The 13,598-nt window shown below is 48.2% G+C and overlaps 1 protein-coding gene across 2 annotated transcripts in view; it reads left to right on the top strand.

Moving 5' to 3' along the window:
* Positions 1–516: 516 nt before the first annotated feature.
* Positions 517–13,598, top strand: part of IL16 (interleukin 16) — a 111,172-nt gene continuing 98,090 nt past the window's right edge. Inside the window, exons 1-2 of one of the 2 annotated variants that reach the window (XM_057720895.1) lie at positions 517–607; positions 1,059–1,189. In XM_057720895.1, the coding sequence (XP_057576878.1) occupies positions 1,150–1,189 (40 nt within the window). In that variant the 5' untranslated portion in view covers positions 517–607; positions 1,059–1,149. Of the gene's footprint in view, positions 608–707; positions 1,190–13,598 lie in introns of those variants that run through there. The other variant, XM_057720896.1, reaches the window with a different exon arrangement.

The following is a 13,598-nucleotide window of genomic DNA, read 5'->3' as shown; positions in this document are numbered from 1 at the left end:
ATGCTGTATCGCGCTTGCTTCCCTGGTAACTTTCTCTCTCTCTATCAAACACAGCAGGCTTTCCCTTTGGTCTGTTCTCACATTGCTGCATCCTGAAAACCATCACATTCCTCCCCAGTTTGCAGCTCTGACTCTTTGCCCACTTATTGTATATTCTTTTGGTCTTTTTGGTGGGGGAATCCAAGGATTTCTTTAACCCAGCAATCAAATTGGTCATTTAAAATAATAGTACATCTTGTCCAAGTCTAAAAATAAACCCCCCTGGTATGGGAAGGCCAGCAAGGGAACGCTGGGTAGAGCAGACGGAAAGCGTTTTATAGGCTGGTTACCCAGGGCTCACGTCCACTTTTCTTTCATCCCTCCTTGCCCTGACATGGGCGGGAGTCAGGGTGCCTTCTGTTTGTCTTGTTTAGAGCCAGCCTCCACCTTCCCCCGAGCCCAACTGCCCTTCTCAGGACACAGGCTGCATTCACCATGCCTTGCTCTGCCCCGGCCCTTTGCAGATTTTATGAAAGGCGTTTTCACTTGGATGAAACAGGCACTGTGTTTGTGTGTGGCGTGTGTGAAGGAGAAAATGAATCACTTCGACTTTGGGCGAGGACTGGAGGTGTTGTGTTTGTCCCTTGCCATTACATAAACACACCAGAACTCATTAAAAAGAAAAAAAAAAAAAGATGTAGGGTGGGGAGGGGGAACACCAAGTCGGGGACTTGGGATGATCTAAGAAGTTTAGCACATTTTCCATACATTAGACCTCAGAAAGCGTTGTGTTCTGCCGCTCACAACAGACTCCGAGGCCAAGGGAAAGTTTGAGGTTTTACATTTCTGTTTGTGGTACAGGAAAAGGCTTATGATCTGAGGGCTTGATTCAGTGAAATAACATTGCCTTCCACACATTTGCTTTGCAAGGAGGGCAGAAGTTGGAAGCGACCGTTTTGAGACGTTAAGGATTTGCTGGCAGCAGGAAAGGGATTTTTTTCCCCTCCCTCCCTGCCGAGGGAAAACAGTTCTAACGAGGAGTTACTTTGTAATTTTAACTCCTATTCAAATACTCCCAGCCCTAGGAGCTGCTGTTGATCCCCCACGACTTCTTGATCCGGACTGGGAAGGGACCGGTTACAGCTCTCCCTCATCCTTGGAGCCCCTGTGATGAGTTTGCAGAAGAGAATCTTCCCTCGAAAGGAAAATGGTGAGTGGGGCTGCTTCACAGGGGATTCACGGGGAGGTGGGGATGAGGGGTTTGACTTTTTTTTTTTTTGACACCCTCCTGGAGAGGTGGAGACACACGGAAGTGTAGTTTTGCTTATGCATTGGGGTGTGTGTTTGTGTGTGTGTGTGCGCGCGCACGGTGCAGCGAGACGCAGTCCCTCCCTGTCTGTCTGTGTTGTCCTCGCAGAGGCTGGCTGAGTGCTCAGTAGGCTGCTTGGCAGAGGAGTGAGGGGTGGGTGTATCGCAGGACCCCCAGAGGAGATGGGAAGAAGCCCTGGCCAGGGCAGCCGGTTTCTACCTGCCCTCTCTTCCTCTGTGAGTGGTCCTGGCAACTCTCGGGGTGGGGGTATCAGTATCTAAATGCCCAAAGCTGTCAGGGTCCCCCCGGCTGGGCTCCACTTCTAGCAGGATGCAGAACAGAAGGGGGAGCTGCTCAGCACCTGGGGGAGACCGGAGAGCAGGTCTCTGGGGCAGAGGCCCCCTCTAAGCCTCGCTGATCTGAGTGCTGGGAGGGGCACCAGGTACCCTGGCGGGACTCCCCGCCCTGCTGCAGGTACAGCCCCGGGGATCGGTTCGTTTCTTATAACGACCCTCTTCTTTAGCTCCGGAAACATAAACAAACAGGCATCAGGGGAAAAGATATTAACCTCTCAACCCAGTTTTTAAAGTCAACACTGGCAGAACTTAACTCTGTCGTAACTTTGGCATAAGATAGCAAACACGTGGTTTTCTTTAAAAAGCAAAGCAAGGCAGGTCAAAGGCACATCCTGACTTTTCCAGCTCTGGGAAGATATGGCGGTGATGGCTAGAACCCTGGGGGTTCTAGGTTAGGTTCTGTTAAAGCATCTCTGAATTCTGAAGAAAGGTAGTAGAGCGTAGGAACCAAGAACTCAGGCTGTGGGGTCCGGCTGACGGGGACAGAATCTTGGCTCTGAGATGAACAGGGTAGTTGGTTTGGGAAAAGGAATATTTAAGCTCGCTGTGGCTCAGTTTCCTCCTCTGCCAAACAGGGATCAAAATTCCTGCCATGTATTTCCCCAGAAGCAGTAAATGAGATGAAGCTGGTGAAATGGCCTGAGCAGCATGTGTGATACAGGGAATGTTTCAACCCCATAAGCAGCTGCTCCCCTGTTGTGACACAGGGACCCTCATGGAGCATCCAGCCTTTGGGGATGAAAGAAGGAGGTCTCGAGGGTCCCAGGTGGCCGTGGCCTCCCTCTTTTGCAGAAGGTGGGCCAAGCACTCAGAATGTCTCTCTTCGGAGATAAAGTACAGGATGCATTTTCTTACCCTGGGGACTCTTCAAGGACTAGACTTGACCTGGTACTTAGTGGGTGCTTGATGTCTGCTGAAACCATTTTACTCAACTTTATTCCCATGGGCTCTTGTCCCTTCCTGTCCCTGGCTGCATCACCATCTTTGGTTGGGTGTCCCTGGCAACAGACTCAGAGATGGAGATGTGTGTAGGAAGTTCACTGGAGAGTGTCCGTGGGCACCTGGGAGGGGTGAGGGAGGCAGAACTAGGCAGAGGGAGGAGCTGGGCTGTGGTGCTGCTGCCACACAGGTCTCAGCCACTCCAGCCTACCCCATGGGGCTCTGTACCCTTGCCACGGCCCATCACTGCATGTGGGCTGCCCTGGGGAGAGGCAGCTCCCTTCAGCTGAGGGTAATTCCTGGAGAGAGACGCCACTCAGAGCGGTCCCAGGCAACCCGCGTGTCAGCTGTGGGAATGCGTGCTGGGTCCCGGAGCAGCAACCCATAAAAATCACTCCACAACGGTGGTCAAGTCCCTTCTTGCCTCTGAGTTTAGCAGCTGGAAGATTGGGGGTTCAATGTACGGACACCCGTTCAGTTACGTTCTTACACAGCAGTATGACCTTGGATAAGCCCCTTCCTGTATCCAGGGCTCACTGTCGATGACTGTAAGCGGGGTGGAAGCGTGTTGAAGCAGAAACGGTCTCTAAGAAGCCTGCCAGCGCTGCCTTTCCCCACGTGCCGATTCTGAGCATGTGACAAGGCGGTTGGTTGTACCCCCAGCCGCAGTCGGGTCACGTGATCTCCTGCACAGGTGTCTCCGTTCCTTCTGGCAGAAAAATGGAATCGAGATACCTGGGGACCCTTGTGAGTCCCCGTGGCCAGCTGTCAGCAGGGAGGGGCTGGGCCTGTGAGATGCGGAGGGAGATCTGTGTCGGGCTGGAGGGCAGGGGGTGGGGTTTGAGGAGCATTCTGCTGTATGCTGTCTCCCGCCTCACCCCACCTTTCTTCCCCCCAAACCAAGTAAAACCTCAATGGATGCTGCCTTCCATTCTTACTGGTAAAGAGCTATATAATGTTGCCCGGGACAAACGTGGATGTAGCTGGATTTATTTTACTGCCTTTCCCACTCCACCACCAATTTTCTATTTATTTTTCAATCTACAAAGAGTGAACTCACTGTCTCAAACACTTGGAATTCATTCTCAGCAGATTATTTAGAGCAGTCTATGCTTCAGGCACCGTGCTGGGCTCTGAGGATCTGATGGGAGACTTGAGATAAACAGTCACACAAACTTCAATATAATGACAAAGAGGGTTAGGTTTTTGTTTTTTTTTTTTTGAGTATAATTGCTTTACAGTGTTGTTAGTGTCTGCTGAACAGCAAAGGGAATCAGCTATACGTATACAATATATCCCCTCATTTTTTGATTTCCTTCCCATTTAGGTCACCACAGAGCAATGAGTAGAGTTCCCTGTGCTATACAGTAGGTTCTCATTAGTTATCTATTTTATACATAGTATCAATAGTATATATATGTCAATCCCAATCTCCCAATTCATCCCACCCCACAGTCCGCCCTTGGTGTCCATACGTCGTTCTCTACATCTGTGTCTCTATTTCTGCTTTGCAAACAGGTTCACCTGTATCATTTCTCTAGATTCCACACATATGCATTAATATACGATATTTGTTTTTCTCTTTCTGACTTACTTCACTCTGTATGACAGTCCAAAAAGGGTCAGTTGCTATGAAAGACTCTAACCAGAGAACCAGCCTAGTCTGGTAGTCAGGGTGGGCCTCCCGGAGGAGGTGCTGTTGGAGCTGTGTGCAGGTGTGCAGGACTTAGGTCAGGTGCAGAGGCAGAGAAGGAGCTCTAGGTGAAGGGAACAGCGTGCCGAAGAATAGAGATGAAAAAGGAAAACTGTCTCAAATCTAACGAGCTCAACTTTGCCACTGTGAGCTTTGTAAGCATCCTTCCATGAAGTCTGTTTTCCTTGCAGCATCTTTTAAAAAGTCATCCTTGGTGACTTGTTAGCTCAGGGAGAAAGATTTTGCCAGTGGGGCCAACCCTCAAGAGCTCCTCCTCTCCGTGTGTCAGCTGGTTATCGCTGCTTCCCACATCTGGTGGCCAACCCCCGAGGGGGCCTCCTGAAAATCTCTCTGTGGACACTAGCACCTCCCTCCACCTGGGCGCTTTCAGCACCGGGCGCTGATTTAAGACCCTGATGGGCACTGACTCACAGGACCCCCTCACAACCCTATGAGGCAAATGCCTTGTCATTATGGCACAGGTGAGCAAACATGAGGCCGGGAGCTTATCCAAATGGCGAGTGGCAGGACCGAGATTTGAACCCAGGTAGGTCCGTTTCGTTGTAAAGCTTGAGTTCTCAGCATGTGGCTGAAAAATAGCAGCAGTGATCCTTAGACACACACAGACTGATTCCCGAGCTGATGTTTTCACTCGGCGTCAGTCTTCTCAGTCCTGAGGAGCTATCAGAACCGTCTCCACTGTGGCCTCAGAAAACCACATCAGTGACACAATTGATTTCACCATCCCCTCAATGATCAACTCTTCAGCTTGATTTCAATTGTAGTTTTTCCAAAGTATTATTATTAAAAATTTCAAACGTACAGGAAAGTGGAAAGAACTGTAGTCAAAAAGCACATACCCACTCTCTAGATTCTACAAGTCACCCTTTACTCTGTTTGCCTTGTCACATGACCGTCCAATCCCTCTATCCATGCATCCATCTTAGTTTTTGAATACATTTCCAAATAAGTTTCAGGCATCACTGCACTGCACTTCTAAACATGTCAGCATGAATGTAATTAAATCAAGTTCAGTATACGACGACTATTCCTCTTTTAGGTAAAATTTACACACAGTGAAATGTATGTTATTATGGGTACCATTTGATTAATTTTGGTTTTTATTTTTGTTGTTGTTTTTATAAATTTATTTATTTATTATTTAGTTATTGGCTGTGTTGGGTCTTTGTTGCTGCGCGCAGGCTTTCTCTAGTTACAGTGAGCAGGGTCTACTCTTCGTTGCGGTGCCCAGGCTTCTCACTGCAGTGGCTTCTTTTGCTGTGGAGCACGGGCTATAGGTGCGCGGGCTTCAGTAGTTGTGGCACGTGGGCTCAGTAGTTGTGGCTTGCGAGCTCTAGAGCGCAGGCTCAGTAGTTGTGGCACACGGGCTTAGTTGCTCTGCAGCATGGGGGATCTTCCTGGACCAGGGCTCAAACTCGTGTCTACTGCATTGGCAAGAGGATTCTTAACCACTGCATCACCAGGGAAGTCCCCATTCGATTAATTTTGAAAACCAGATACACCTGTGTAAGACAAACTCTTAGCATTGTAGGAACATTATTCTTACCCCAGAAAGCTCTTCCATGCCCCTTCTCAGTTGCTTTCGGTTTTTACTAATAATATGTAACATATCACTAGATTTAAAGGCCTGGTTTAATAAAGTACAGAACCTGCTTTGTCCTGCCCTGGCCAGGGGGGCAGAACCCTTGGTGGTAGAGGCCCCCAACTCTGCTGGGCAGTCCTCATGATGGGTTCAAATGCAGATTTTGGCTGGGGTTTGTGGAGAAGGAACAGCACCAAGCAGAAGATTTTTGGGGGCTCAGGGGAAGCAGATACAGATAGTGGTACAGGCTGGGTGTGGGCTTAGAGTTGGGGCTCCAGGGTCTGACAGTGGGGAGATGGAAAGGTGCCTTTCATGGGAACTGAACCCTTGGGTGGTGGGGAGAACCATGTCAAGGATCTGCATGTACTGTGTGTCCTAAGCCCTCATGTGGGGTCCCCGCGGAGTCAGGGTGATGGGGACAAAGCTGCTTTCACTTATATTACCTGCTGTAGTCCAGACTGGTCCAGGAATTGTAGCCAGTATGTACATCTGTCACTGGGAAGATGGACACAGAAGCAGCCAAAATGGGTATCATGCAGTGTAGGGTGGATAGATTTCGAGTGTCTGATGGAATGAGATGGAAATGGAGAGGATCAAACGCAGGGGCTTCTGGCTCCTGCACCACTGCGGGTGGCATCTGGGGCACTGCTGGTGGAGTGCTGTTGAGGGAAGGCAGCACTGATTCTTGTGGAATCACTACCATTCTTTTTGTCTTAGAATCACATATTTTACAAAGGAGACATCTGCAGCTCAGAAGAGGGCGTGGCTCATCCCAGGTCACACAGCCAGTCAGCAGCAGCCTGGGGGTAAGAGCTCAGGCCTCTGGACTCCTGGACCAGTGATCTTACTGCTCACACCTGGCCTGCGGCTGGAGTGCGCATGTGCATACCTGGGCACGCAGTTAGCTGTATCCGTCTGTCTCTATGTCTGTATTGTATCTGCAGCTATGCCTCTGACCACAAAGATCCCTCTCTCCCTCCTTCCTCCTGCCTTTTTCTCCTGTTGCTTTTCCTCTTCTCATCCCTTCCTCTAACAGCCATTTAATATCCACTTTGTGCCAGCGACTGTGCAGGGCTAGGGAGAAAGTGAGAGAGAGAGAGAGTCCCTGGCATCAAGGATCTCACAGGTACTGGATAAGACCCAGATGAAAGAGCTTTGAGAGTACAGAAGGGCAGTTCCTAATTCCATCAGTGAGTTGGGAGGAGGTGTCAGGGAAGACTTCCTGGAGGAGGTGACTCTGAGCCAAACCTTGAAAAACACAGGAGAGTTGGCTGGGAAGCAGGGAGGGCCTCTGGGAGTTAGACAGGACAGCATGTGCGTGTGCTGAGGCGTGGAGTGGGAGAAGGCACGAAGCATCTGGAGGAACTTCAAGCCTAGGGGAGACGAGCCTGCGACCTCGGGCAGGGATCGAAAATTTTTACTTATTGAGTCAGTCATGTCACGACAATAACAAATTAAGAAAAGAAAGCAGGGATTTCTTCATCTTTAAAAATGTTGCTTTCTGATGCAAGGCAGGAAGCGGCGTTCCTCAGATAATTGTGTGGGCAGAAGGACTGCTGGAGGGGGACTGGCCGCCTCCCCGGCTCGCCAAGCTCGCCCCACCTCGGCTCACCCTTTGTCCAGCCTGTACCCGCATTGGAGGGGGCTGCCCCGCCCCCCCTCCCCCGGCTTGGGGAGCTCCAGCATCCTGTAAGAGCCAGAAAAGACGGGGACTCGACTGTCTCTACACCTTGTAAAAGGCGAGACCCCAAACCAAACACATGGCTCCTGCCAAGATCTTGCTGAGTGGAAACATCCCCACCTCCCCCTTCTCCCTTGGGTGTGTCATTCATTAATACCTGGCCTTTTCTTGTGGCCTGGTGAAGGGGAAGCATGTCTTGCAAACCATCCTGATCTTGGCCTTGGAAAAGCACCACCCAGACACCAATCCTTCCCTTCCGCTTTGGTGTTTAACCCTTTCTCAACCTCCCACCCATGTGACTGTGCTACCGGGGGTGGGTAGGGATGTCCAGATTGCTCAACTCAGCATGGTTTATTTATTCAGTGTTTATTCCAAGGGCCAGGACTGCGTGGACTTTGTTGTCAGATAACCTTGGGTTCAAATGCTGGCTCCATGCCTTGGGAAAGCCACTTTACCAGCCCAAGCTTCCTCTTTCTCCCGTCCTTGTCTGGAAAATAGGGATAAGGAATGGCACCAACCCTACGGGTTAATTGTGCAGATAGACGCTGTGTCAACAGTACTTAGTACCGTGTCTGGCTCACAGCAAGTGCTGGACAAATGACAGTTGTTACTATTATTCATCAGTCAAGGTTCTGTATCCCCACGTCTTTTTCTTCATCCCATAGCTGTGAATTAAACCAAGTGACTGTTTGTCCAGTGCAAAAGGTTATCTCAGAAATAAACTCTCTTCCCTTGCAGAGAACGTTCTCACTCCTCATCTGTGGCCTTGAGGAACTAGGAGAGAGGGTGTGAATATGCTTTTTAAGTTCTGTCTAAACCTGAGCCTAATCATATAAATTAGATTAAGAAAATGTCTGCCAGAGTGCTCTGTAAACTCTAAAATGCAAACAAATGTAGACGCTCATTACATGGCATTAGTCATTTATTTATTCATTCAGTTTGGGGTTGATTCATTCAGTAAGTGTTTACTGAGCTCTTCTGGACCAGGCATGTCTGAGAGCTGGGGACCCTGCAGTGAACAAAGCTGGTGAATTCCTGTTTGGGGTACTTGACTCTAGATGGGGCGCAGAGATACAGACTAGAGACCCAATAGACTACAAGACATCTCCAGATGGTGACAAGTTCTATGAAGAAAGTAAAGGAAAAGAGATGTGATAGGGAGTAGCTGGGGGCTAGTGTAGATTGGGTGGAGGGGAAAGACCACATTTAGGTTATCAAGGCAGGAAGGAGCCAGCCATAGGAAAATCTGCACGTGGGGCTTCCTGGAAGAGGAAACAGCTTGGAGCAGAGCCTTAGGGTGACCTGGGCTTGGCTTGTTCAGGAAAGAGAAGGCCAACAGAGGCAAGATCATGTAAGTCTTTTGGGACATGGTGAGGAATTTGGATTTTATTTTGAAAAAGCAGTTGAAGGTCTTGGGGGCAGTTAATGGGTGGGGCCCAAGGCATTTTGAGGGCAGTGGCACACTGCTCTGCATGACACTATAAAGGAAGATACATGATTATGCATTTGTCAAAGCCCATAGGATATACCACCCAAATGATGTAAACCATGGAATGTACTTAATCATAATGTCTCATTATTGACGTATCAATTGTCAGAAGGTACCACACTAATGCAGGATGTTAATAATAAGAGAGACTGTGCATGGAACATATGGGAATGCCCTGTACTTTCCACACAATTTTTCTGTAAACTTAAAGCTGCTCTAAAAATAAATCCTTTAGAAGAAAAGTTTCAAAAAGCAATGCAAAGTCCTAGAAGGGTTTTATGTAGGTGAGTGCCATGATCCATTTTATATTATCAAAAACTCTACCTGATTATTGGTGGAAATGGATTATGGAGGCCCAAGGAGAAGCCGGAAGCCCAGTGAGAAAGGTGAGTGTGATGTATCAGGCAAGAGGCAGTGGTGGTCGAGTTAGGAAGGTGGCTGTGAAGATGGAGAGAAGAGGATGGATTTGGGATATCTTCTGGTAGGGCCAATGGGCATTGCTGATAAATTAGATGTGATATGAGAAGAGAGAGAGAAGGGGCAAATCAAGAAAGAATCAGAGAGAAGGAGGAATCAAGATTAATAAAAGCCAACGGGGAGGGCTTCTTCTGGCAGGCACTTTCCTGAGAACTTGACAAGTATTACTACATTTAGTCTTACAGCAACCCTGTGAGGTTGGTCCTAGTGCAATAACCATCCTATAGATGGGTGAGCCAGTCCACAGAGAGGTGCTCCTGCTTTTTTTTTTTTAATTAATTAATTTATTTTTAAATTTTAATTAATTGATTAATTTAGGCTGTGTTGGGTCTTCGTTGCTGCGTGTGGGCTTTCTCTAGTTGTGGTGAGTCGGGGCTACTCTTCATTGCAGTGCGAGGGCTTCTCAGTGTTGTGGCTTCTCTTGTTACAGAGCACAGGCTCTAGGCAGGTGGGCTAAGTAGTTGTGGTATGAAGGCTCAAGACATGAGGGCTTCAGTAGTTGTGGCTCTCAGGCTGTAGAGCACAGGCTCAGTAGTTGTGGTGCACGGGCTTAGTTGCTCTGCGGCATGTGGGATCTTCCTGGAGCAGGGATCAAACCCACGTACCCTGCATTGGCAGGCGGACTCCCAACCACTGTGCCACCAGGGAAGTCCCAAGAGATGCCCCTTCTTGACCACGATTATGCACCTGGCCAGGGAGAGACCTGAGACATGAGTCCAGGAATTCTGAATTCTGGCTTCAGAGCCCATGTTCCTAACTCCTTGATACTGTTTTTTAATTTTTTTTTTATTTTGCTTGTGTAGATGAGTGTGTGATGAAGACACCTACCAAAATATGGAAGCCTGGAAGGCAGAGGTTTCATTGGGGGAAATCGAGAGTGCTATTTGATGACATAAGTTTTGAAATACCTATTAAACTGTTAGAGGACTTGTTAAGCAGATGGTAGGAAAAAGGAGTTTAGAACCCAGAGGAAAGTCCAAGGTTGGACATGAATTTGGGAGCTGTTGGCACGTGGGCTGCTCACGCACGCCAATGGGACTGGCTGCAGTGGCTGGTTGTAATCATGTAATGTATTAGTGATGACATCTTACTTTGAAAGGATGCAAACCCAGGAAGGACGCAGTGAGAGACAGGAAGGCCAGAGGAAGAGCGACATGGTCTATAAGGAAGTCAGCTGGACTTGTCATATAAAGTAGGATTGGTTTGAATCTGCGTGTAGTATGGGGTGGTGGGAAGAAAGGAAGAGCTCTGGAGGAACAGTCAGGAGACCAACAATTCCTGACTGTGTGACCTTGGCCATGGCCATGTAACTTTCCTGGGCCTGAGTGTCTAAGTCCATAAATCAGGGTGGATGATGAAATGGTAAAGTCCTGCCCTCAACGCTGTCTGATGTAAGTTGAGAGTGCTAAATAAGTTGGAGATATATTACTGTTATATTATGGTATTCTTTTGCTAGTTGAAACTGTTCAGTTATATTCTGCACCATGACAGTATCATTCTCATGACCTGAAGTTCACAGCGTAAGGAATCCCTGAGGATTTATAAAGAATGCTAGATACTCCTGCTTAGAGCTCTGAGCAGCCTTCTCGGATTGTTGGATTATTGTTCCTACTTTGTGGAGGAGGAAAATAAGGATCAGAAAGGTAAAGGGACCTGCCTAAGTTGGCAGAGCTGGCTTGTGCAGAAGCTGGGGTCTCACCCTGCTCTGATTCCAAGCCCTGCCCTCTTTATTTTGCTGCTATTAGATCACGATAGGAGATGACCCTGTTGTGGTGTTTTTAAAAAGAAAGCACTTTTCCTTTTGCCTTCTGACTATTTTGACTTGCTACAGCAAACATGTATTACTTTTATAATTCAAAAAAAAAAAAGGAGGGGGAAGTATCAGAAGAAAATACAGACATACTTGAAAAAAATGAAAGCATGCCATATAAATAGAACTCTTGGTGTAATCCCGGAAGATGCTGGCTCCCCAGGGGTCGTGATGCAGGAAAGGTCTCCTGATCACAAGGCACTAATCCAATACTGATGAGATATGCAGAAGTGCCTTCTCATTTTATGCCATGATCTCCAATGTGCTCCATGTATTCTAGTTGAGGTCTTTGGTTACGAAACTTTAGCAAGCCTCAGAATCACTTGTTAAACAGATTTCTGGGCTAGAAGGACCAACACGGTGAGTGGCCTTCCTCTTGCCACGTCCACTTCCTCCCAGACCTTGCAGGCAGCTTGGCCTGTGGCTATGTCCAGGGGACCGCTTTCCCACCAGTTGCTGTGTGGCCCAGAAAGGCAGGCAGCCTTTCCTGGCCACTCCACTTCTAAAATGGGCATAAAAATGGAACCTGCTTCATGGAGTTGGTGAGAGGATAAAACCAAAGAAAGTGCTCATCAGAGTGTCTAGTACACAAAAAGCTATCTGCAGATGGTAGCCCTTCTGTATATAACTGAGAATGAACGGAGGTGTGTGTACGTGTGTGTGTGTACGCACGTGTGCAAGGACATGGGGAGATCCCATGGAGGAGAATTTTGATTGATTTTCATGCAAAGGCAAAATTGAGATGATGATGCAAAGAGCTCGTGGTTATTTCTTTTCTTCTTTTTTAACTGTTAGATAATTTATGAAACATTTTTAGATACTTTATTACATTTTTACAATATACTTGCTACGGTATTACATTTTTACAGTATCTGTGTTGAAGACAACATTAATGAAGAAATCCACGGATGATCGAAATTATTTTGATAGAAATTTGAACCACTTCCCTAAAGAAGTAGATAAAAGAATAATGATCAGATAGTGATATTTTAATTCATTTAAAGCACACACTGAGCTGTCACAAATGCATGAAGGTGCCCAGGTGAGGGAGACATTTGCCCAAACCCTCAGTTTCCTTGGTGTCTTGTATTCCCAAAGAAAAAAGGCACGTGGTTATTTCTAATACCAAGAATTTGTGGAGCTGTTTGCAGGGACTCCGTCTCCTGTTGTTTCTTTCTAACACCCTGCAGTGGGAGTTTTTAATTCCATTTGACGGATGAGTAAACCAAAGCTGAAACGTAACCAAGATCCCATTGGAAGACCTTGGCTGAGCCTGGCTTGTAGCTCGGGGGGACCCCATTTCTCACCCAGGTGAGGCTCTCCCGGCTACATCTTCCCCCCTTTCTTCAGGCACTGGAATGAGCTCACCTATGAAGAATGTCAGGGTGCAGAGGGAAGACTTTCCTTTTTCTGGAAGAGGTCCTGGAAGGCACTGATGTGATACAATCTCCACCACGAGGGAAACCACCCTGTGTCTATAACGGTCTGGGGAGGAATGAATTCACCTTCTGAGAGTGAGCAAGCATGTATCATCTGAAAATGGAGAGGCAGGGGACTTCCCTGGCGGTCCAGTAGTTAAGACGTCACCTTCCAAGGCGGGGGGGCGGGTGGTGGTGGTGGTGTGGGTTCGATCCCTCGTCAGGGAGCTAGGATCCCACATGCCTCGGGGCCAAAAAACCAAAACATAAAACAGAAGCGATATTGTAACAAATTCAATAAAGACTTTTTCAAAAATGAAGAGGCAGGAACTGGATTCATGTACAAGTGACAAGGTATAACAGGGAAGCTGTGGGATCTGGGAAGGGCAAGATTGGCCTCATCACACCCGTGTACCCAATCGCTCCCCCAGCCTCTCTGCCAGTGAAACAGCCTTGGGGATGGATCCCCGGGCCCCAGCCCTGACTGCACTGCAGGTGTGAGCAGAGCAGGTGACACTGACCGAGGCCCAGGCTCCCTGCACGTTAGACGTTACACCATTGCGCCCCAGACCCAGCCCTGCCATGTGGAACTGCCCCCACCTCCCACACCCGCTGACAAAGGCAGCTTTATCCCCATAGCACCTCCCTTGTGACCGTGGGCCCAGGTCCCACAGCAGTGTCTGGATCTCCAAAGCCTTGCATGGAATTCCAGGGGCTTCCTACGAGTTGCACCTACACCCTCATTAAAGCCCCCAGCCAGCCCTGAAACATTTGGTGGTGAGCGTCAAAAAGCATTCCATTTGTTAGAAGACAGGGCCACACAGAAGTCCAGCCCGGCATGTAC

This window comes from Hippopotamus amphibius, chromosome 2 (genome assembly GCF_030028045.1).
Source record: "Hippopotamus amphibius kiboko isolate mHipAmp2 chromosome 2, mHipAmp2.hap2, whole genome shotgun sequence".
Lineage (NCBI taxonomy): Eukaryota > Metazoa > Chordata > Mammalia > Artiodactyla > Hippopotamidae > Hippopotamus > Hippopotamus amphibius.
The sequence above is the reverse complement of the archived record's forward strand: the minus strand, read 5'-3'. Positions and strand labels throughout refer to the sequence as shown.